We start from the raw sequence: 24,510 nt of genomic DNA on the forward strand, positions 1-24,510 counted from the left end.
AAGCCAGCGGCAGGCTGGGTGATGGAGTGAGTACATTTGTTCTTGGTATTAAAGACTGAAAATGGGTCTCCCATCTTCCGAGCTTGCAGAAAAGATCCCTCATCACCTCCTTACTGCCCGCTCATCGCTTTCAGTTGAGCAGGGTTTGTCCCTTGACTGGAGAAGTGCTGATACACCAAAATCAGAGCGGGGGATTCCAATTCTATATAATCCTTAGTTCACCTTGGATTCCCCTTTCAGTGACTAGTAAGCACAGCCCATTCCTGTGCTTCTCTCCTGGCTTTTCATAGCTAAACTGTTTCAAGCTGCCTTCAACAAACTACATAGAGTAACTCGATGTCCTTCGGGCAGAAAGCACACTTCAACTCAGGTTGGATTGAGTCTTTTTTAATAAATTAATGTCATTCAAAATACAGTGCCAGAACATGATGCAGCTGAACATGCTAGTAAGGTTTGTCATGAAGCACCTGTGTTCATGTTAGGTTGGCGGCGCCCCGCTACTGCTAGTGGTTCCTGGGATTAATGCCAGAGCAGCACTAGTCATCTGCTCTCCTGCACGCAGAGCACAGGATATTCCTGAAGTTTGCTCCCCTCCCTCCCCCGAGTAAAAAACCTGATAGCTAAGGGATATCTATACACAATCACACTACAGTAATGCTTGTTATTAAATTAACAGAAAATAAAAGACCTGGTTAATCCACACTAAATCTTTCGTTTTACAATGGAAAAATACATCAGCAGCAGGAAGTAATATACACGAGCCAATGGTACTGTAACACAGAGCGTGGAGGCAGTTCCTGATCAAAGCTCCACGCAGACCCGCACTATGAGGGCTGGCAAGTCCTACTCCAAGCCCAGCAACTGAAGTCCACACCTGGTAATCTACCAGCTGCTTGGAAGACCTGTATTCTAAATAGACAGGTATAAGTTAGTGAAAATAGGATACATGCACCTAACGATACAGCTTGACTGAACCTGCAGTCATCGTGCCCTGCATGTTACCATACAATGGAAGATCTACCCTTCCTACCACAGGTAGATCCATGGGATTTGTTTCTTTTTCTTTTAATGGCATTACTATACCAATATGAATATTAGTATTAAGTAAGTGCAGCCCAGTCCTGGAGCTGGGCTGCACTCACAGTTAGGTAACTAGCACTTAAGCAGAATATCCAGAAGTAGTTCAAATGTAACTGGAAGATACTTTCAGAAGAGTTTGTGACATCATCCTAGAAATAGAAACTACTTTTTTCTGAAGCTAATTTTCCTGAACTGAGACTTCATAGAACTAGAAATTAATTCTTTAGACAAGTCAGATGCTTAAGCTTATGATATACATATACGTTTCTCAATTATCAGATAATAGGATTTCAGATTACGGAAGCATATCTGCTCATTTCACTGATTCATACTGAATGGCGGCAAGTGTTAGGGGAGGGCATAAAAATACATCTTGGGGAAAGCCGGGTCTGACACTTCATTTTCCAGACCTGCTCTTTCACAACCATTTATTTCAACATAACTGAGCACGGAATCAGTCGCTCAGTCTGATGCAGGAGCTATACAGGCGGCAGAGTAACCATCTCCCCATCCAGCTCAAACTCATCGACTCCATCTGGTGAGAAGAGATAGGTCGGAGGTTTCCAGGGGGACTCTTCAAGGCAGGATGGATAGAGCTTTCCTACAGTGCACCGAAAGTCCTTCCCCAAGTCCCACAGCACGCGTTCCGATATGTGCTGCCTTAGAAACCAGCGGTCGAGTTCCAGGTCATACTGGTAGGTGGCATACTTGGCTCTCTCGTTCATGTGGGTTTCTCGTATAAAGACACACAAAGAATTGGAGATGACGACGGCTCTGATGCAGGGGTCCGAGTACCGCTTGGCAGGGATATTGGCTGCCATCCTCCATTCGTTTTTATTCACGTCATAGATTTCCACAGTTACGGAAGACCCATCTACAGTACTGCTGGGGAGCCTTATACCGGAGTTGCTGGCAATGTGCAGTCCTCCAATATAGAATATTTTGTCACCGAAAGCAGCAGCTGAAGCAAAACACCTACTTGTTTGGCGCATGGCCATCTCGACCCACGCGTCCGACCTGGGGAAATAGCAGTACATCAGGTTGTACGCCATGACATAGATGCAGTTGTGAACTGCTACCGCCGTGCTCCACTGCCACGCGCAAGGCAACGGGCTCACCATGGTCCACTCGTCCTTCTCCGTGTCGTATCTCTCCACAGTTCTCCTGTTGAGTTCTCCACCGACACTGTCTCCTCCGATTGCATAGATGTATCCTTCACAGCAGACCAGGCACGGCTTTATGCGAACAAAGAGCATCGGTGTCTTTGGGAACCAAGTGTTTTGCTGTGCATCGAACCAGTAAAAGCAATTGACAGTTCTGAAGGCAGCCTGGAGTTTGCTGCTTTTACTGTGATTGGCTTTTGTGTTTTTCAGAGGAACCTGCCCCCCCGCTATGTAGATGTCATTATCAGGAGTTACCAGCGTCCCAACCTTATGCAAGTCAGCAGGAGGGTTGCAGAGTTTGTAAACCTTTTCTGCCTGTGGGCTGTAACAGACAGAAGAATAAAGACTACCAGGGTTTTCAGCAGCAGCTTCAATGAATATCATCATCTCCTCTTTTGTCATACCGAGCCTGGGCTTGAAGAACTTGGGCATCGATTTGTAGAGTCCTTGCACCACCACTGACTTATCGTTAGGTGGCAAGCCTTGAAACCAGGCTCTCTGTGTCACTTCTGAAAGTGCATCAATCCGGATTTGGCTAAGAACAGAGGACAAGTACTGCGACCGTGACTCCGTGTTGTACTCCAGCCATAACATAGCAGCTTCACGCACCGTCTCCTCCTTCTCCACGTTTAAATTGTCACTGCTTAGAATATCTATCAGTAGATCGTGTGACAGTTGCATGAAAGCCTCCTGGTGGTACACAGCAGTGAACTTGTGCTCTACCATTCTTTTAGCACTCTGCTTTAACTCCTCGCAGCTGAAGAGATCAGCAAAACTCAACAGACGCACGCAATTCTCTGCATTAATCTTTTTGATTAAGTACTCTCTGCACCGCTGCAGCACATCATCTACCTGTAATGCACAGAAGAAAAGCACTCAGTGTTCCTGGGTACAGCCTGTTCCTTCACACACATGAAGTTCCTGCATTTAGTGTTGAACAGAGTTTAGGCCTGGAATACTACATACACCAAAAATTCAGCAGTGACTTATCAAGTGCTTCATATAGATCAAATGGGTTACTCAACTGCTTCATACAGATCAAGTACATCACATGGTTATGTGTTTTGGAGGAACTGCTCTTCTGCTAGAAGCACACTGTTTTACTTCCACCCTCCATAGGGCCTGTGAAGCAAGGAGGGCTGGGTACAGGACACCCATCTGGCAAGCAAGTGCTGTCTACGCTGAGCAAACTGAACGAGAGTATTTTGAAGTGACTCCACAGAAAAGACTATTTAACAAGGTAAAGAACACGGTTCAGGGATTAGCAGCAGTTATTTCATGCTCCAAGACAGACACTCCTACCTGTAAGAAGCAGGCAGTTTCGTACAGCTGCTCTACGGTGCTGTCGCTTATTGCCAAGTTACCCGTGTATGCGTAAGTGATGATGATTTGTAAAGTGGCTGCATCCACGTTCCTCAGGTGCACGTGGGTCTGTTTGCTTTCACTTAGCCCGCTCATGAACATGGCTCTGTGGAGAAACACAAACATTGAGACAAGGATCACCAGTGAGTAAGTACAGTCACCTCTAAGGCTTCACTCCCAAAGGGGAACGGTCTTTTTGGGTGCCCGTTTAGTATTTACCATCTAGTGTTTAAGAGAAAGCATTTGTACAGAACTTTCAGAAAGGGCCATCAGTGCCTTCTGGAGAAAGATTTTACACTTATGCATTACTCTTTTGCATTACTCAGGGAATTCTAGTGATTTGGGAATTTTAAGGCTGGAATTGAAAACTTTTTCTGTGTTCGGTGATGATGAGAAGGCAGAAACATTCTCCAAGAAAACACTGTTGAAACACATACACAGCTAGATTTCAGATTCCGAAACAGAAACAGCAGATTTAATGGACAGAGCTAAGTCATATCAAAGAGTGTGCTCCTCTAGGAGGAGGGAAAAGTTAGCTCAGAAAACAGAGCAAGGACTAGCACTCCGTGAAGTATTTCTCATACATCAAAATGCTTTATATACCTCTTGCCCATTCTGGCTTGTTTAATTGCACCACAGTTAAGAACTAACTAGATCCTAATCGTGTAAAGCAGGTACTTGCTGATTTTCTTAAAACAGGGGACATTGATTTTAAGAGCTTGATACTAATTCAGGTTTGGTCTTTACAGTTGTATTGAAAATTCACCTCAAGGCTCTTTATATGTATTTGGGTCTTTTTAGGCAGCCAGGCATGAGAAGCTCCAGCTGCAGAGGTGAGGGGACGCAGGCACGCTCCCTAAGCAAAGCTATTCCAAGCAGCATCTTATACAAAGACAGTGCCCCACCACTGTTCCCTCCTGCCTCACCCCTATCTCTCTGTCTTCTAAGCTCCTTAACTGAGGGCAACTTGCATCTTAGGAGGGAACACTGAGTGGCCAAGTGAGCATCAACTTGCCATGCAGGTAAGCGAGACGGTACAAGTGCCAGCGGACTCCTCTCTGTAGAAAGGAACAGGCAGCTGTTAGAGACAGCAGCGTTCCAGCACAGAGATGGAAGGTGATCTGCCTGCAGTCAGACACAAGGGCTGCATCACACCAAGAGATGTTTTTCTGCTCTTCCCCCTCTTCCCCACAGCCTCCTTGAGGGCTATCAATTTTTCATAATAAAGCTAAGTTTAGGGAGCCAAGCATCTTTTTGTAAACCAAAGTAGAGAAGAAAAGCAGAACATGACAAAACCACAAGCTTGATACTTCTTTTAACCAGTGCCAAACCCTCATTCCATAAATAAACAAACACACACATATGAATAAGAGATCTGACTGCACAATCTGCAGCACACTGTGTGGATTCGTGACAGCTTTCCAACCTTATGATTAGCCACCAACATTGAATCTGGCTGCATTTCCAGTGGCTGTTATTTTGTAGACTGTTGGAACCATGTCATCTGTGCAAGGCCAACGGCAATAATCATTAGTTAGTGACCACACAATGCTTGCTGCTAAAGAAATGTACCAGCCTCAGCTGAGGTGAAAAGGTTTAACACAAAACCCAGCAGCAACAAACACTTCTATGAAAGTAATAAATGAATCCTCAAAGAGTTCTATATACGAGAAAGCAGACAATGCACGCTAAAAGTGTTGTGCATAGTGAGCCCATCTCAGTGACAACCTTCCCTTGATGAAACAGGAAAGGAATGTCAGAATTGCATCAGGAAGGTAAAACGTGGCTGGATGTCACCAAGACTGGTTTTAAGCTTCAAAATTCCTTCCAGACAGGCACACTAATACTGTGTTGCCCCCAAAAAAATGATTAATCACTGCAGAACATTCACGGTGCCTCATCTTCTAGGACTTACTATGAAGGTATCTGCAAGAAGCAGTAGATACACTTAATGTATCTTGTTAATAAAAACTTCTCCAAAGCCAAAACCCAGGACACCTGGGGAGCAGGAGCTACTGAATTAGAAACTGCAATAGCATCTTAGTGAGGGGAAAAACCCAAACCAAACCAAACTACACACATACAGAGGAAAAAAACCCAAACCAAACCAAACCACACACATACAGAGGGAAAAAACCTCACAGGCAAAAAGAGACTCACACAAAAAGAACAACTCTCAGGCAACAGAAGGGTTTTGGCTTCTCTGCTGAGCAGAGCAAACCAGGTTATTCAGGCAAGGAAGCCATGAACATGCACAGCAATCCCTACTTTTAGCAGAGGCTTCTGCTAAGAAACCACAGCTAATAAACCTGACAATGGAGCTCCCACAGCCAAATCTCAATAATCCCTTGTTCTCCTACCTTAGGAAATAAAAAAAGCTTAAGCATTGCTAGATTAAGTATGAACAGTAAGAAATTTACTGTTTATTCAGACTTGATTAACTCCCTAAAGAAAAAGAACCATCCCAACTTCTTCCACTTACTGTGAAAAGTACAGTACCTGTCCAGAGTAAGTCTTCTGGTGTTGGCACATAATGGTATTTAGGATTTTAATTACTCCACTGATGTTTAAAACTCTAACACATTAATTATTTAGCAATCAAGTAATTTTACACTCGAAACCAGGGATCACAGATTGCCCAGAATTAAGAGATCCCACTTGGAACGCTTACCTGAAATACGAGCTGCACGTTGCAAGAACCATCTTATGGCAGGGAAATTCAGTGCCCTCAACAATCAACACTATGTCAGTGAGCAACTGCTGTTCATAGAAGAATTTTAACTGCTCCAGCAAGGATACAGCATACTCTGTATTTATCTGCCTCTCGTCCTGGGTAGACATGACTGTATTCCATTAATATTTCCAGGACCAGAGAGAAAAGTCACAATCTTTTTGCCAGAGAAAGGTCAGTTGAATGTTTCTGAAGTAAGAGCAGGAGGTCTGTAGCCTTCAGAAGTGATAGTGAGGAAAAAAGGCAGTGTTATCTTGGACTGCTGAATCAATGCTTCAGGCTTTGACCGACTCTTAGGTCATCCTGCTTGGACTTGCTGCCACGACGTGGTCAAAGCCCTTCAAGAGTGTCTGCAGAGCTCCTGGGGAGATCTGTGATGCAGCAAATGAACGAGCGAAAGCGAAGTCTGAGGTAGATTTCGTGGGACCATCTCGTGAACAGCAGCTGCACGTGAGTGACTGAAAGAAGGAAAATAAAGTTACTTCACACAGGAGCACTTTGTCAAAAGCCCTTTCATAGTTACCCCTGAAAAGCAGTTGTCTAAAACTCATTTCTAAATCAAATAATTCCAGATTTAATCTTGCATTGTTGTTTCACGTTCCAAAATCAAGCAATAACCAGGGTCACGTTTGTCTAATGTATAAGGCATCACTATCATTATAGTTCATGATGAATGGTGAATGCAGAAATACCTTACCTGAAACATCATACTTGAAATTGCAGGCAAAAATACACCCTTCAGTGTAAGGCAAAGGCTGTAGGAATCCCTGCTGCCATATCACACATCTGCTCATTCAACAGAGTCCTGCCTCCAATACAATTCAAAGACAGCTGCCTTTTAACATTCACTCGCTTGAAACAGATCTGCTTAATTAATGCCACTTTAATTACTACTAATTTAGTGTCACTGATCTTTCTCAGTGAAGAAATACATACAAACAGGAATCTCAAACTCTTTAGTTTTCACTGGTTGTTTAACTGGAAACCAGTCAAAATAGTCAAACCCAGTGTGCGCTGGTCAAGTGATGCAAGTTAATTAAGAATCCCAGCCTGGTTTGGGTTGAAGGGACCTTAAAGCTCATCCAGTTCCAACCCCCTGCCACGGGCAGGGACACCTTCCACTAGAGCAGGTTGCTCCAAGCCCCTGTGTCCAACCTGGCCTTGAACACTGCCAGGGATGGGGCAGCCACAGCTTCTCTGGGAAAAGTCTGTGCCAGCGCCTCAGCACCCTCACAGGGAAGAGCTTCTGCCTCGGAGCTCATCTCAATCTCCCCTCGGGCAGGTTAAAGCCATTCCCCTTGGCCTGTCCCTACAGGCCCTTGTCCAAAGCCCCTCTCCAGGTTTCCTGGAGCCCCTTTAGGCACTGGAGCTGCTCTAAGGGCTCCCCTTCAGGAGCCTTCTCTTCTCCAGGCTGACCCAGCCCAGCTCTCTCAGCCTGGCTCCATGAGAAAAAGAGAAAAGGTGTTAATATTCAGGGGAGGAGAGACTGTTATCTGCTATAACACCAGATATTTGCATAAGTCTTGCCTTCAGACCTCCAAGTTTCAGGAGCAGTTAACTGCTGGAGTCACTGAACCACACGTGTATCAAGGATATACAAAGCATTGCTCATCTAAAAGCAGTGACCTGCTTCAAGTCACACCTTCTCACCAAATTAGCATGCATGCTGTCTGCATCCCTGACATTATCCTGGTTATCTGATAACAGCAGAACATGCAACCTAATCCATTGACAGATTTTGCACTGAACTTTAAATGGCTATAGAGACAGGCAGACCTCCTAAGTGCATTAAGCCCACAGGAATAAATAGCTCGTGGCTCTACTGGTATCCCAGGTCTCTCTACAGCATTGGTTTTCCTGGCTTAGGAGTAAAGTTTCAAGAACAATACAAGCTAGTGGAGTAAGCTCTGCTGAGGCAGAGCATCGGAGTACTAAAGCTTTAGCAAAGGAAGTCATTGATATCCTAACTTCCTATTCTGAGGTCATTTTAAAGGATATAAAACTTCAGGAATAGGCAGAAAGAGCAAAACTAATGTACACTGGTTTAATCATCAGGCAACAGACCCAGCCAAGGATGCCATGGAGAAACTGACAGACCCCTGCTAGTGAGATTAAGGACTTTTTTGGCAGCGTGTGGCCAAGGGTAGATAAGTGAAAAAGCAGACCTGTTCAACAGGAGATGAGCTGAAACCATAACATTAATTACTATTAATAGCTGGAACATTTCAGTATGACCCTCAGGAGCAGAGAAGATTGAGGAGATGACAGGAGTTGTGTTGTGGAACATTTATGTGGTGTGAACCACCTCTGAACTGTAAATTCAGGAAGCTGGAGTGCTTGGTTTACAGCTGATCCCAACCCATCGTGTTTCTGTGATGTGCCCAGGGAGGCAAATGCACATGGTAGGGACATGCAACATACATGGCTCCTGTTTCCCACATCCATACTGTGTTTTGCTGCCAGTGACAAGCATTTGCTAATGAACCAAATTTTGTGTGTGTCACAAAGTCGGGAGCTGCATCCTATTCTCTTGTAATGGGGCCATCCTCAATACTCCTGAAGAGAACAATAAATACATCAAGGATCTATGCACTTCTGGTTTAAAATTATCCATCATTCATACTGTCATTTGCCCAGGAGAAGTGAATCTGTTCAAAACATTTGGGTGAGTAGTAGTGCAGCATTATTTAGTGCCTGGGAAGACATCCAAGACTACTTACCTACCTCTCTCATGCCTCTCTGAAGAGTTCCACAGAGTTTTAAAGGAGAAACTCTACTCACTTTGGAGGCAGTGAAGTAAGAACCAGCTTGTCCAAGGCCACAAACTTGCCAAAGGAGAACTACAAGAGGCTCAGTCTTCCCCAGTCCCAACATAACATCTCTCACTGCACCGTGCTTGTCTGGCACGCAGCTCTTCATCTCACCTGACCGATAAACTATGAATGTTAGATGTCTACAGAGGCACTACAGCATCCTGTGGTTCTAGAAACTACACAAGAGTGGACATGTTGGATTTATGCACGAGAAGACCTCTGGCTGAAGTTAGCTTAATGTCCTGAACTGAAATTCTAATAGACTAAAAATAATCCTTGAATACAAGTTCCATGAATAAGACTTTCCCCTCCAATGATGTCACTGGAACAACCGTGTTGTCCTGGGTAACTTCTTGGTAGGCAGCTACCTAAAGCAGGACTGGCAGGTACCTGCTGGAAGGCCACCACCAAACTGGACTGCAACCTAACCCCAGGGGATCCAAAGGAACTCCCTATCAAGCAGGAGAACAACATTAAGCAACAGCTTGATAACAGGGTTTGTTTTTAAGTAATTATTCCTTTCACCTTGAGTAATGAGGTGGCTTTTAACACTCGTTCATGTACTTCAAATCTGAATGAGACCATTCCAAAAATTAGTCATCAAGTGTTAATGAGTTCTGGGATAGGCTATTAATTGCCTTCCTTGGATCTCTTCATCTTCTGAGGTCAGGCAAAGACTGATAAGCAGAGATACAAACTGCACTATGTACATGGAAGTGTTAACACTGTACGTCAGTGTGTAACATGGAGTACCGATGGGGACTATTCCCAGTTTAATTAGTAGGGAAAGGTAGAATATATGTAATATTCTTCAACTGAACTCATTCAAAACAGAATTTGCTTTGGTTTTTTTCCCAAAATGGAATGAAGGTCAAAATACATATAGACATGCAGTATTTAGGGGGTGGAAAAGAAATAAATGCTTCTGAAAATCCCACTCAGAATTCTGCTAGATTAGATGCCTAACTTCCAGTAGAATTCTGGGATGTATGGAAGTGCCACAGGTTCCTATCTGCATCTTTGACCATCTAAGTGTCTCTTGAATTCTAACGTCACACTTCAATAAGCCTGTATGTTTGGAAGAGAAAGAAAAAACACACCACCAACGCTTACTTCCCCAGACATTCAACTTACTAAATCTACTTTTAACCAATTAAAAAAAAGCTTTAAATACTATTTTTGTGCACTTTTAGTCAAATTCCTATTTCCATCCAAGGGCAGCTTCATCCAAATCACAAGTAAAAACACGTCTAAAGTGAGTCACTCACTATTTTTAACATAATAAAATGTCAGAATTAAGAAGTGAACAACTGGAAGCCAAACTACACAAGCTCATGTGTGTAGAGAGGAATCCTCCCAGCTAGCAATGAAAGTATCGACCTCAGGGACTTTAATACTCAGTTACTATTAAGCATATGCTGAGTTACACATAGACATGATAAAAAATGACTACACCAACTAATAGTAAAGGGGAATACAAGTACTAGAAGTGACTAAAATCAATTCTGTAAATGAATACACCTAGCCAACAGATCTCAAACAGGAAAGAAAGAAGAAAAAGGAGCTGGAAGTTCTAGATTCTCGAGTAATGGATCAAGTTTGCATCCTTGGCAGCAAAAACGAAATAGGTAATTGATGAAGCAGTTCCAGACTTGGAAGTTTTCCTCTCTTCTAAAGCCATCAAAGGTGTCTTTGATAGCACTGCAGTCCAGAAACCTGAGGACATCAAGGAGATGCTAATACGGCAATGACATGAAATTTCAGAGGAAAACAAGGAATGATTTATTCCTACAATGTTATCATCTTGAAAATTACTGTTCACTTGGAAACTACTACTATTTCCCACACATATTATGCTTGGGAGGCTAGTTACAGCTCGGAGGCAGGTGAGCCTTCTGAAACTACGCAGAAGCTGGAGACAAGGAGTGTCAGACTCCATGCTAACAACACGTTTGGTCACAATGTACTCCTCATTACCAGTTTCTTTCCTGTTTTTCTGCTCCTAAAGGAAGTTATACACTAAAGGAAATACCTGCTCAGAAATAAAATTAGCACAAGATAAACCAACAACTTCACTTGGCAACTGGCCTTCTATGCTGAGCACAGGTAGTTTCCATCCCCAAGGGCGTTTCTGTTTTGTGGAAAGACTTGACCTGTTTTGGAAGATTAACCTTTGAAAACAAGAAAGAAAGAAAAGTGGGCCATGGATGGCTCCAGCAAGATCCAGCCAAGCCTCACCTGTAGCCAGAAAAGTGGGTTTTCTCTCTGTAGTATGTTAATGAAGCGAATCTGTTTAATAGCTTCAATTCCAGTTCACAATACACGTCACTCCCCAAAACGTTCACTATGAGATATGGTGATGTTCAACTATAAATTCAAGCATTTCTACATTAAGAAATTAGATTAATAATTAAGCCCAGACTGGTTTGGGTTGAAGGGACCTTAAAGCTCCTCCAGCTCCAACCCCCTGCCACGGGCAGGGACACCTTCCACTAGAGCAGGTTGCTCCAAGCCCCTGTGTCCAACCTGGCCTTGAACACTGCCAGGGATGGGGCAGCCACAGCTTCTCTGGGCACCCTGTGCCAGCGCCTCAGCACCCTCACAGTAGCTTAACTTACCATGTTAGTTCCTGAAGGCTGAAGAGTCTTATCATGGGCATCTTATTAGTACATATAAAATCTATTCTCAAAATGAAACAGCCAGTAAATTAAGGAAACCTCAGCATTTGCACCAATTCTGTTTCAAGATCACCAGACCAAGCTAAAAAAGCCTGCCTAACAAAGAGACCCCAACACCTGACCAATGGGTAGTAAAAATACTTCTAAATAAGCAGCCACAGCCTTTCTTCTGCTTTGGTCTGTTCTTGTAAGAGGCTAATTAGACAGCACCGAGTATAACAGGACCCTTTTACTCCACATACAAAAAGAATCGAGAAAGAGGTGTGACACCTATGCCCAGTTCATGGCAGTACATGACTTATACATCTGAGTGCATGAAGGATTAAAAATTACCTATTTCTCCTGGTACATTTATGAGAAACTAACTTCATTTTGTATTTTAACAATCTCCTGAACATATCACCTTAACGAAGCTCACGTAGGTACAGCCCGAAGTGTGCTCACAACAGCACACGGCCTTTCAGGTCCAGCAGGATCCCAGAGTAACGTGGAAAGCAGAGCTGTGGTTTTGCAAGGAAAGCTCTAAAAACAGAGATGCTAACTACAACACAAAGCCATTTCTACTCATCATTAAAGCTATTTCAAAAGCAGCAGGTATCTATCCTGTTCATAACAGAAATAGTAGCAAGTACTAGGAAAATCTTAGGCATGCAGATACCAACTTCAAAGTTATCCTATGCATATACTTAGGCCACAAAAACTCTCTAAGACTTACTTGGCTCTTCAAACGCACATCTGAAGCCCACCCCTCAGCCGCTGTAGGCACGAACGCAACTAGATGTAACAGCAAAGAAAGGCGGGCAACAACAACAACAAACAGCAATGCTTCTCCAGCGCGGTTCCACCAGGCTCCACCGTGTCTTCAAGCACGTCTAAACACACCCCCCAAGCTGCAAGCACCCCAACCCGCTCAGCCCAAGGGGCGCTGAAGCCCCACTGCCCACCCCGCTACAGGCCGGAGCTCACAGCCCCTCCCGCTTGCGGACACGGCAGCGGCGATGGGGACACACGTTGTCCCTCCTCCCAACACCCGGCTGTGCGTGAGCCCCTCCGCTGCCGGCATTCCTCCCCTGCTTCCCCCAGGAGCTCCCCGCCGGCCCTAAGGAAGGGGACACCTTCCTGCTCCGCCCGCGCTCCGGCGGCTCAGGCCGGGCCCGCCGCGCTGCCCTCTCCTCCTCCCGCAGGTCTCGGCCAGCGGGAGGAGCCGCACCCAGGCTGCGGGAGCGGGGCAGCGGCACCAGCGCCGCCGCAGATCCCCCCGCGGGCCTCCCGCCGCCGGGGCCCAGCGCCCCTCACGGCGAGGGGCGGCCTAACCCCGCGCGGGAAACGGGAAGCGGCGCCTCGGCCACGCCACCGCCAACACTCCCCTTCCCCACCGCGGACAAACCTCCGGGGCCCCGCTCCCTCCTCAGCGGCGCGGCGCGGCGCGGCCCGGGCCGGGGCAGCGGCGGCGGCAGCGGCGCAGCAGGATCCGGCCTCACCCGGGCGGCGGCGGCGGCCGTTGAGACGCGCCGCCCGCCTGCCCTGCGCATGCTCACCGCGCGGGGAAGGGGGGCCCCGCGGCTGCCCGCGCAGCCGGGCCCGCCTCCGCTTCCGGCGCTGCCCGCTCGGCTGCGCTCCGCTCCGCTCCTCACCGCCGCTTCCCGGCCCTGCGCGCAGGCGCTGCCGCCTCCAGCCGCGGCAGGGCTCGGCCGCGTCCCGCCGCGGCTCCCGCTACCCTCAATGGGCCGTGAGGCAGCGCGCGGGCATGTCCTGCTCCTCAGAGGGTCTTTCCCCTCACTGCCCCGGGAGCGGAGCTGGAGGAGCCCGAAGGGAAGATCCTGAGGAGAGGCGGCTCTTCAAAAGCATTTTGTTTATTAATTGGTTAATTATTGCCCAGGGCAGTGCTGGAGTCACCGTCCTGCAAGTGGTCACACATGGTGTAGACGAAGCCCTCAGTGCCATGGGTTAGTGGTGGCCTTGGCAGTGCTGGGGAACGGTTGGACTTGATGAGCTGAAAGCTCTTTTCCAACCTGGTTGATTCTGTGATTGCGTTTGGATACATCCACCAAGAGATATAGACAGGACAAAACAGGAATTTCCCAGTCTGGAAATGTGAACAGTCTCCAAGCACCCATTCCTCTTTATTTCTCCAGTCACATACCTTCTTGCGTAGCACATTGGTCGTGCTTTCTGCTGTCTCTCTCTGTCCCAACACTGGTGTTTTGCCGTTAACAGATGAGAAGTTGCAAAGTGGCCGCTGTGATTCTGATCTCCTGAGAAGAGCCAGGGCAGAGACAAATTAACACCTCGCATGTGGCGGAGTGCACTGTGCCGGGGTCAGTGCGTCTCTTGCCCACATGGAAAGAACATGGTGTTTGTCAACGCACGTAGCCACAGAATCACATAATCAACCAAGTTGGAAAAGACCTTCAAGACCATCAAGTCCAACCGTTCCCAGCACTGCCAAGGCCACCACTAACCCATGGCACTGAGGGCCTCATGTACACGGTGTGTGAACACTTGCAGGGACGGTGACTCCAGCCCTGCCCTGGGCAGCCTGTTCCAATGCCTGAGCACCCTCTGGGGAAGGAATTGTTCCTCAGCTCCATCTAAACCTCCCCTGGTGCAGCTTGAGGCCGTTTCCTCTTGTCCCATCCCTTGTTCCTTGGGAGCAGAGACCAGCCCCCTCCTGGCTCCATCCTCCTGTCAGGCAGTTGCAGAGAGCTATAAGGTCCCCCCTGAGCCTTCTCTTCTCCAGACTAAACCCCCCCAGGTCCCTCAGCCGTTCCTCATCACACTTGTGCTCCAGGCCCTGCACCAGCTCCGGTGCCCTTCTCTGGCCCCGCTCCAGCACCTCAATGTCTCTCTTGCAGTGAGGGGCCCAGAACTGACACAGGATTCGAGGTGCGGCCTCACCAGTGCCCAGTGCAGGGGGACAGTCCCTGCCCTGGCCCTGCTGCCACACTGGTGCTGGTACAGGCCAGGATGCTGGTGGCTTCTTGGCTGCCTGGGCACAAGCTGCTCATGTTCAGCTCCATCGATCCAGCTCCTTTTCCACCGAACAGCTTTCCAGTCACTCTTCCCCAAGCCTGTAGCATTGCATGGGGTTGTGGCCCTAGTGCAGGACCCATGCTAGGATAGAACATCACTCCCTTTACTCAGTACTGACTAATTCACAAAATTCGGAAACAAATTGAAACTTTGCTGTGCATTACCTTTCTTTTCCTAAAAACCAACAGTTTTAAGCAGAAGAATAGCAATATTTCAATTTGTTTCCTTAACGTAAGTTCCAACATCACAAAAGGGAAACATTGGATTCATTTAGGAATGCAGCTTAAATACCCACAAGATGAGACTGGGCTTCCTGTAAGCAGAAGCAGCAGCTGAAAGCTTTTAACCATGATTCCTACCCTCATTCTTGATTCTCCCTCCCCGCATTGATAGAAAAAGGCTCCTGCCATCACTATGAAATGAGCCTCAGGTGGAAGGGGAGCAGACAATTAGCAGCTGCCTGCCATAAAGAGGGTGAGCTGAGGGGTTGGTTAGTTTCTTGCTGGGCTGCAAGCTGTAGCAGCATGGACCTTAGTTATATAGGGGCTCTAACGGGGCAAGACTAGTTTAGGTTTTGTAGGCTTAGGGTTTTGTTTCTTTGCTTTTTTCTATATTGCTTTCTTTCTCCAAGGCCAAGATAATTCTAGGAGTGTTGGCCTAGGAGAGCAAGGGGAGCCTGTAGGCTTTTTGGTGCTTACAGGAGCTGACGGGCCGTTCTAGATGGAAACTGAAGAGGGCTCCAGTGTTCCTGGAAGCTTTCTGAAACTCTAGGTTGAACCGTGTGCTAGCTTGTAACAGGTCTTGAATTCAGATTCGTTTCCCTGTGATTTTGAAGTGTTTAAGCTTTCCAAAGAGCTAAGCTCTTTTTCCTGTCTCTTTTTCCTGTCTAGTCATTGGACCTTTTGTGTTCTCCACTAATTTTTTTATTTCTCTTCTCACTTATAAGCTGTGTGTGACAAGGTTGTATTACTTGCATGGGTTGGAATAGACTGAACTTAGCATATTAGTTAACTGAGGCAATGTGTAAGTGTGGGAGGAAGTTCTGTCTTGTGAATATTGTATGGCTTTGAATGTGAACTTATGCATAAAGATTTTCTTTGTTACCTATTATTGAGTTTAAGTGTTGTGTCACTCAAATATTTGGGGTTTTGTGTTAGCTGTCCTTGTTCTTGAGTATCTTATGAAGTACATTTCCTGAATTAATAGAGCTCTTAATAGTGATCTCAAATGCGACATGTGTGTTAGCATTAAGAAGTGCTTTCTTCAGGAAGCACCAAACTTCTGACTGTGTGAAGTTTCCATTGAGTTTTTTGCTCAAGGCTGACTTCTACTTGGCTGGAATACTACTTATATGGATATGTACATATATAAGGCTACATTCAGCTTACTAGTCCTGTGGCTTTAAAATGTGTTCTAAAACTGAAGTACTACTATTGAGAGCTGCCTATAAAAGCTTGCTTGACAAAGGAGAACTTAAAATCTTTGACCTTGATAGCAATGTCAGTTTTCTACTTTGTTTGGAAGATAATTGCTTTTTCGTGGAAAATCCTGGTTTCATTGGGCTGGGAGAGGAACATCTGCTGAATTCTGACAGAGCATCACAATCATGAGGTCACACAGTTCTTTCAAGTGGTTAATTCTGGTTATTTTTCTCTTTCAGTGTCCAAAAAAGAAAATGAATACTGCCTCAGCTTCAGAGAGTGGATCATATTCCACAAACCACGCAAGACCCTTTTTTTATGTACAGCCAACAGCACAACAGCCTTTTCCAAGTCCGTGGTACCTCAGTCATCCATACAGTCCATACTGTGTACCTGCTCCAGGTAAGGTAAATGAGAGCTGCCTGTGGTAACTTTGCTTAAGAAGTTAATATTTGTTTCTTCTACTTACTAGGTGGAGGAAACAAATGAGTATTTGTAGTAAGAAGCTGCTTGGGGGTTTAAGGTAGAATTATTGTAATGTTTTAGTTAGTAAAAATCTGCTTTATGGAGTGTTAGTTAAATGTGGAGCTTGTGTGCTGGAAAGCATCTGCTTGTGGAGAATGGAAACTAAGCAGAAGATTAAGTAATGGTTATCCCACAGATATGCAGAGCTCTAGAATATGCCTAACAATTAATGTGTGTGTATATATTTGAGTCATATGTATGTATTATAGGTATGGATAAATATAAACTTAAAAATCCACACCAAAACAATACTGTTAAATACATCTTGCAAATATATGTGTGTTACTATCTATCTGGAGCTGCCTTTTTCAAAGGCAATGCTATAGTGTAGTCCATAAAATAGCAGCAAGGTATGGAAAGCTCCATAACTGGTGTATGTTCCAAGGAATAAAATCAGGTTTTGTTTCAGATGTAGCTGTCCACATAAGCTCCTCCATAACGAGGAGCCCTCTCTGCTTTTTTGCCCCAGATTTGCTTCCAAGTGTTGATGAAGTGTTTTACTTACCTATGCTCTGATCTTGTAGCTGTCCCTGTGTATGCGAGCAGCTGTTAATCAGAATGATTTATTTCAGAAAGAAGACGTATTTGTCTTTGCCTTTTTATTCCCAATATCTAGGCTTCCGAAGTGGACATCCCTATTTTCCATTTTATTCTGTTGCGCTCCATGAGTACCCCGGATTTTTTGTTCCACAGCAACCAATACATGCAAGAGTTAACAGAAGGCCTTATTTTAATGCTCCCCAACCTTCCCCTATGTTTTATCATGCAACAAGATTTAGACACTATAGTACCCCTGGGAAAAAGATGGAGACAAAAGAGACACAGACTGATCCTAGACAGCCTGAAAGCAAGCAAAAAAAGCATCAGGATATCCGTATGGAAACGAAAGGTTGTGATGCAGGGAATGCGGCCTGTGTTTCTTCTGGAATAGGTACAGAGACTGAAAGTACTTCAGAGAAACAAGATTCATCTGGATCTTCCATTGTGGTAGACAGAGAGTTTCATAACAAGAGCTCTTCCAGTTCTGCACAGTATAGAAATCTTCCTACTGGAAGCTATGCCTTTGAGAAGGAAGAAGTGAGGATAGAATATGGCAATGGCTCTCCAGCTATTCAACTGTGGAAGTCCTTTAAAGAAACTATCCCTTTGTATGATGTGGCAAGTGGCAAAGCAGTCCCAGAGAATATAGTGCAGCGTGACTTATTTTCTGTTAGCTCATGTGAAGGAATGTTATATAGCACTCCTGAAGGGGAGAAAATGGTGGCAGGAGCTTCCTTAGAGGAGAGAAAAGCTGTTCTTCCCTCAAAACAGGGTGTGGAAACTGTGCAGGAAAAAGAGGTCCAAAATAATGAAGGGAAGCTGGATGCAGAAAAGCAAGCAAATACAAGTCAAGGGGCAAAATCTCCCCCCGGAGAACCCATGGCAGTGCAAATCACAGAGTTGTCAAGGTCTGTTAGTGTAGATCAGCCGGTGGTAAGACAGGATGTGGTAGTAGCTAAGAAACTGAGCTCCAAAAAACCTACTGGCTCAAAAACTTCTCAAGAAGAGCCCAGCTTTAGTCAACAAGCAGGACTGCTTCCATCTAGCGTGGAGGTTATGAGTGACTTGAGTTTCCAGCAGAAAAAGCTGAACCGAAGCCACAACGTGACCAGTGAAAGTCAAACTGATAGGAGTATTTGGTGTGATGAATCCATGGAGAAGTACGTTCCCTCTAGCAGCTGGCTGGCTTGTGTGGACACTATGGACACCAACTACAGCTATGACATCTGTTTGCCACAAAGGAAACGTCAAAGTGTACTCAGTCTTTCTTCTGGTGACATGTCCTCTAGAGAGGAAGGCTCATCAATTGATAATGCCCCGGTGTCTTATTTTGTCCCTGACTATGTGCTTCAGAAAAGCATGTATCCTTTCCAGAAGAATACAGAGGGCTTGGAGAAAGAGAAAATTAAAGGTGCTGGGTCCCTTAATGAAGATGAAGTGGTAGGAAGGGAGCAGATGAACAGCTTGCATGACCAGGATGTCAAAAACTCTTCAACCATGAAGACTAAAGAGGCTTCCAGTAAAGGCAGAAAGCTGGGAGACCTTCCTAGGTCTTCTAGTCGGATGAAACTCAATTCTCTCAAGACAAAAGCAGCTAAGAGTTTGTCAGAAGTTGAGGACTCTGAAGAATACTCTGTGAGGGGAGAAGAGGATGATGAAGATGGAGAGGATGAGGAGGATGAGGATGATGACTATGACATGGATGAAATGGAATATTTTATTCAGGGAGCTGCTCCATACGGAATCTTGACGCCTAGTACAGGAGGCTTCTACCAGGTTGGCCAGAGGGTGCTTTGGAAACCCCCTAGACATGCTATACCGGCTCAGTTCATCAGCTGGCCTGCTCAAGAGATGCTAAAAACTAGGAGTGGGCTTGGTGACAACACTGGTGTAGTTTACAAGCCGAAGGAGAGAGAACAAGAAGGTGTATGCAGTGACTATGGCTGTTATGGAAGAAAGAGGCCTACAGCAAGAAGAGGAGGACTTGAACACCAGCGAGCACTACGGAAATTCCTGGGAGGTAAGGAAATGGCTGAGGACAAAGTGCTGCTGAATAGAACACGCAACCCACCGAACTGCAGGTGCAAACTGTAGTTGGGACTAGTGGGGAAGATTGGAGCAGAGCCAGAAGAGCTGCAGAATGAGGTTGACTTTTCTTGGGGCAGAGGGGGTTTGCTACTATCTTTTACCAATTGCACGAGGATTCTGCATCTTCACAACCAGCAGAGGGCTTTGCAGAAGCTCTCCTTTGAGTTAATTTGATCTGCTTCACTTTCTGACATTCGTGGCAATTCATTAATTTGAAAAGCTTAAGGTCACTTGAACTACACATTTACCATTGTTTAATAGTATCTTGGAAATCTGGCATTTAAATCCATACAAACATTCTGACTTCCCATCACAACCATGTGTTAAGTGGATGAAACAGGGTTAAGTTCATTATAATCTGGTGGCTGTACCCTGTGTAACTTCTCTGCAAAAGAGGAGTCAAACCATTATTACTTCATTGTAGCTGCTGCTCTCTTACTTTTAGCAACAAAAGCTTTGCTTTATTTTCATCAAATCAGTGTGAAACTGTATTAAGTTTGACCTGGAAAAGAACATGTTCTTTAATCAAAGAAATTAGATTCATCTGGATTGAAAATGGGTGAAGTTATCAGTCATGGCTCATAACTGGTTATGTAGGAACTTCAGTGAGTGGCTGCTCTTTAGTCCAGCCTCGTATTGTGACAGGCATCCAAAACAGGGTGATCTGCTTCTAATGACAGGCTTATATGTTCTTAAAGTTTATCTTCTTTGTACAAAATCTGTAACCTAAAACAGCTTGTAAAATATCAAGTGTGGTCTTTAGAAAACTATGGGGTTTTAATAGCCCCTTAGAATTAGATTCAGTAGCTAGCTTTGCATTCTGACTTGTGGTTGAACAGTGTATTAACATTAGCAAAACTAAATACTAACTTCTTTCCTTAATTAGGAAGGCTGTTAAGGGAGAACATGGGGATACCACCTGAAGAGTATTGGATTAGAAGTGGTGCTAAACCCAAATTTACCAGCCAAATACCTGGTAGTCTCTCGCCCCCAGCCAGGAGCAAAGAACAAGGTACAACTTATTTCCTTGGTGTGTTTCTGTGCTTAAGGAACATTCAAAAGAATCTGATACAAAACAGCAAGTTTATGGTACTTGAACAAGATTTGAGGGTGATAAAACTAATGCTCATCACCCTGATACTGATGAAATACCTGTCAGTGCATCTTGAGGTATATTTATATCCTTCTCAAATTAAAACATGTGAGTAAGAATGCATTCTAGCTACTCTTTTTGTTTTAAAGGTACCAGGGGAAATCAAAGCATCAAATGCTTTGTGGCCAAGCAAAGCCTTTATTTGTGCAGAGCTGCTACTTCCATAAACATGGAAGTAGCAATGTAATGTTTATCTTAAGTGCATGTGCAGTGGTAGCTTCTGATCTTGATGAGTACGACAAACAAGGAGTCGTGTGATAGCTACAGAGGCCAGTGCTCAGAAACTAGCATGGACCACAGTGCCTTGCTACTGCTGAAGGATGTCTGAGTGCAAATCATCCTGAGGTGGCTAAGGAAAAGGTGAACAAATTGGTTACTTTAACAAAGTAAAGTTTCTGTAGCTTTTTCCTCTGAAGAAGGATGCTTTGCCTTTACAATTAAGGTTTACCTGGAGTGCAACTCTGTTTCTAAATGCTCTTCAAGGGTGTTTCTCATTGTAAGTGCTGTTGGAACAAGTGTAGAATTTGCTGTAGTCTGGGCATTAGTACTGTCCTGGCTCACATGCTTTCAAAGTATCACAGGATCACTCGACTAGGTAAGAGTGTGATGTTATCCTCAGGACAGACTGACTTGCTTCTCTTCAGTGACAATATCTATCAGGTTTCCTGTATCAACAGCCCAGTAAACTATTCTTCAGAGTGTATTCCTTGGTTCTCTCTACGTTGCTTTCGTGCTTGAGCATGTTGGGGTTTGAGATTTGCCTCCTGCATTGGAGACTTTGCCCTTTCTGTTATCAGACTTGAAACTGCTGTGGGATTTTTATGCTAGCCTGCTCTGTAAAAGTTGAAAACATCTTACTTTATCAGCACTGTTCTTAGTTCCTTACAACAGTTCATAACATAAAAATCATAAAGTAGTTCTAAAATAATTATCTTGAACTTTCAGCATGTCTCTTCTATCTAAGTTATAGATAGTGTGGCATGCTAAGAATGTTTGCTATTCCCTGCTTTTTCCTCCTCCTTTTCCAGCTTACAGTTTGAAGAAGCTAGCACATCCAGTACTAGAAAGAAGAAATAGGTTTCTTCTGAATGCTGTCCATACCAGTGGATGCCTCAGAAGTGCTAGTAAAATTGCATCCTTTTAAAATGTATCCTAAAACTGGTTTCTTCAAGTTAATCTTAAAGTGCCCCGCAAGTAAAGGGATTTGGCTAAACAAAGTATGTTGCTTTAGCAGTAATATCATATGCTAAATTTGACTACTTGAACTGTGTACCTGTGGTGCATAACTTAACAGGTCTGAAGAAGTGAGTGTTTTTAAGACAGTGGCAAGTTTGGTCACTTGGATGGCCACCAAATAGTCTTGAGCACTTGAGAAGTGAACTAAAGCAGGATTACCCAACTTTGACTGGGTTCTTTTTTGCCACATTAACACCTATCCAAGTTATGCCCCAAAATACAACGCATCCAGAGTTATGGTTAGTGATTCAGTATTGTAGATGTAGAGGATTGTTGCTTGACATAGGCAGTGCCAGTTTTATCTGCCACTAAAATGGGCACATAGAGGGATAGGAGAAAGAGGAACACTACAGACCAGTCAGGGGAAGTCAAGCTTAAATTTTTCTTTATGCTTTGGAGAAATAACAGCAGTTGTATCTTGCTATGTAGGGTGCCCACCTCTGGTTAAACTAAAGAAGAAAAGAATAGGCAAGCCACCTTCAAAACGCAGAGACACGAGATGTGAGGTGGAAGAAGCATGGGAGATGCCTAAAAGCAGTGTCCACAAAGGTTGGTATGCAGTGACAAGCTACAACAATGGCTGTTGTGAGATTTTGCTTCATTACTGTCTCGGGGACTAATGGTTCTGTTTGAACTGCAAGGACGTGGGATAGATTGTGAAATAATAGCAAATACATTGCTATTGTATGCAGGTAAGATGGGGGGGGAAAGGCAAGCTAAACTTTAAACACTCAATCATCTTGCTATGAAGACTGTTGTAGCTTTGAGCAGGTTAGGTTCCTTCTCCTTGTTTAAGGGAAAGGAAGGAAGAAAAACATATACAAAACCCTAGTATTTTGGTCTAGTTGCTCTTTAGACTATTCTACTAATATTTTCAAGTGTCCGGCCCTGTGTTGCTTTGCAGTAATACTTTTCTTTAAGTAACACTTCTCTTTAAGCTAAGAAAAGCTGATACTTTTCTTCTTGGTCTGTCTCAGCCAAAACACTGTTGTTTGATACAACACAAATGCATATAGATGGTTCTTAAGGACTTGAACTTTATGGAGTAGGAACAACTTGCTACTTTGGAGGAAGTTGAGAAAGGCAATGGAAGGAAATACTACATTGAGTAGGTTCAGTAACAAATATACTTTTGTGCCTTTGTGGGAGAGTCTGAGAAGGTTATAGATTAAAAAAGGTTGGTACATACAAGAAGCTACTTTAGATAGATCAGAGTTCCTTCTGGAAAAGAACAAGTTGGCATGGTAAAGCTAACCTGAATAGTCAGTCAGGAAACACAGGGGTTAAAGACAGTCTCTCCCGTATTAAACATGACACTTCCATGTGTTTGCAAGGTTGGAAACAACCTTGGACTGAAGCATCTTACTACTCAAATTGGCATCAGTCCTGAAATCAGATTATTTGAAGAGTGTTAAACCCTTAATTGCTGATCCTCTTCAGTAAAAGCATCCAGGAAATGAGTATCATTCCAAAATACTTTAGATTTACCTCAGAAATAATTGGTGCTTCTTGGATGCATTCAACAATGTAGTTGGAAGAGCACATTGAAAATATGCAATGAGTTTCATGAAGAACTCATCAGTCTGTTATCCTGAGATATTCTGAAGTCCAGCACCATTCCTGTGGAATTTATCCTTGCTGGGAAGCTGAGCACATAGTTATAATATCAGTGTGTTCTCCTGCAATAGGACAAGGCAGTTGCTAGCCTGTCTTTAGAAGCAAATTGGCACATATTTGGAGGGAGAGTGCACCCCTTGATCTCTTCCTTTTCTTTTTTCTTCAGGGCATGGATCAAGAAAGTCCCTCTCTAAGAGACGATAAGCGCCAATACTGGGGCAAGAGGGGAAGCAAAAAATGCATGTTTTGCATAAATCCACAACTCTATTATTGTGTATTTTGTAAGTTGCTGTGTACTCTTAGAGGATAAGTAGCAGCATTGTACAGACTGAGGACACTTAAAATGGAATTAAGTATTTAACACTAAAAGCACCTTTTTACAGCTAGCACACCCACTATTTAATAAATTTAATAGAATTGCACTTTGAGGCTTCTTGTATTCCATCTACACATGGAAGCAAAAAAGCTTGTTACAGGGGTATGTGTGCATCAGTAGTATTAGAGCTTAGCATTTACTGCTGTCCTGCTGTTAAACTCTGCAAGCTTGTGAAGTGTGTCAATGTCATCTCATAGTCAGCTTGTCTGAATGGAGGGGCTCTAAGTACCAAATTCTTTTCCATCAGCTGGGTTTTTGGCTGGATTTGCTTTTGTTGTAAAAGAATATGGTTAAAACTGGATGAGTACTGACTTGAAGGTTCAGATCGTAACTCTCTCAAGTGCATGATTGAGGACTAAAACTGAAACACTGTGGTGATGTGATGCTTCCCCTTCCTCCCCTTCTTTTTCTGTGGAGACCTTGGAGTCCTCTCTGGATGCCCTGAGCTGGAGAGATGGACTTTGGTGAAGCAGGAGTTTTTACAACAGCGCTGTACCCTGTTCCTTGACTTCTTACTGGGGACATCTATTAGTGTTGATAGTGTGCTTGGCAACTTGCTACAGGAAAATCATCTATAGAGCTAAGATGATAAAACAAATGATCTTCTGAATAATGGAAATAGACTGATCTAGATGAGGTGGATAGCTCAGAAGTGGCTGTTTTCACAGGAGAGTATTGAGGTTTCCCTACCCAA

General features: G+C 44.4%; 2 protein-coding genes across 5 annotated transcripts; one reads left to right on the forward strand and one right to left on the reverse strand.

The window, feature by feature from the left end:
- Positions 1-371: 371 nt before the first annotated feature.
- On the reverse strand, positions 372-13,379 carry KBTBD2 (kelch repeat and BTB domain containing 2). 2 transcript variants are annotated; one of them, XM_030480363.1, is made up of 4 exons: positions 13,215-13,379; positions 6,277-6,794; positions 3,546-3,711; positions 372-3,095 (listed from the first exon to the last, which is right to left on the reverse strand). In XM_030480363.1, exons 2-4 carry the CDS (start codon positions 6,444-6,446, stop codon positions 1,560-1,562), a joined length of 1,872 nt encoding a protein of 623 aa, XP_030336223.1. In that variant the 5' UTR covers positions 6,447-6,794; positions 13,215-13,379; the 3' UTR covers positions 372-1,559. The 2 variants fall into 2 exon arrangements, with proteins under 2 accessions (XP_030336223.1, XP_030336233.1); XM_030480373.1 differs by lacking the exon at positions 13,215-13,379 and adding an exon at positions 7,407-7,425.
- Positions 13,380-17,394: 4,015 nt separating this feature from the next.
- LOC115618047 lies at positions 17,395-24,472 on the forward strand. 3 transcript variants are annotated; one of them, XM_030509193.1, is made up of 4 exons: positions 17,395-19,366; positions 20,321-20,446; positions 22,253-22,372; positions 23,607-24,472. In XM_030509193.1, the coding sequence occupies exons 1-4, from the start codon at positions 17,560-17,562 to the stop codon at positions 23,642-23,644; spliced, it is 2,091 nt and encodes a 696-aa protein (XP_030365053.1). In that variant the 5' UTR covers positions 17,395-17,559; the 3' UTR covers positions 23,645-24,472. The 3 variants fall into 3 exon arrangements, with proteins under 3 accessions (XP_030365053.1, XP_030365043.1, XP_030365033.1); XM_030509183.1 differs by lacking the exon at positions 23,607-24,472 and having other exon boundaries at positions 22,253-22,466; XM_030509173.1 differs by lacking the exon at positions 23,607-24,472 and having other exon boundaries at positions 20,321-22,630.
- Positions 24,473-24,510: the final 38 nt, after the last annotated feature.

The sequence above is a fragment of the Strigops habroptila genome, chromosome 1, assembly GCF_004027225.2.
Source record: "Strigops habroptila isolate Jane chromosome 1, bStrHab1.2.pri, whole genome shotgun sequence".
Lineage (NCBI taxonomy): Eukaryota > Metazoa > Chordata > Aves > Psittaciformes > Psittacidae > Strigops > Strigops habroptila.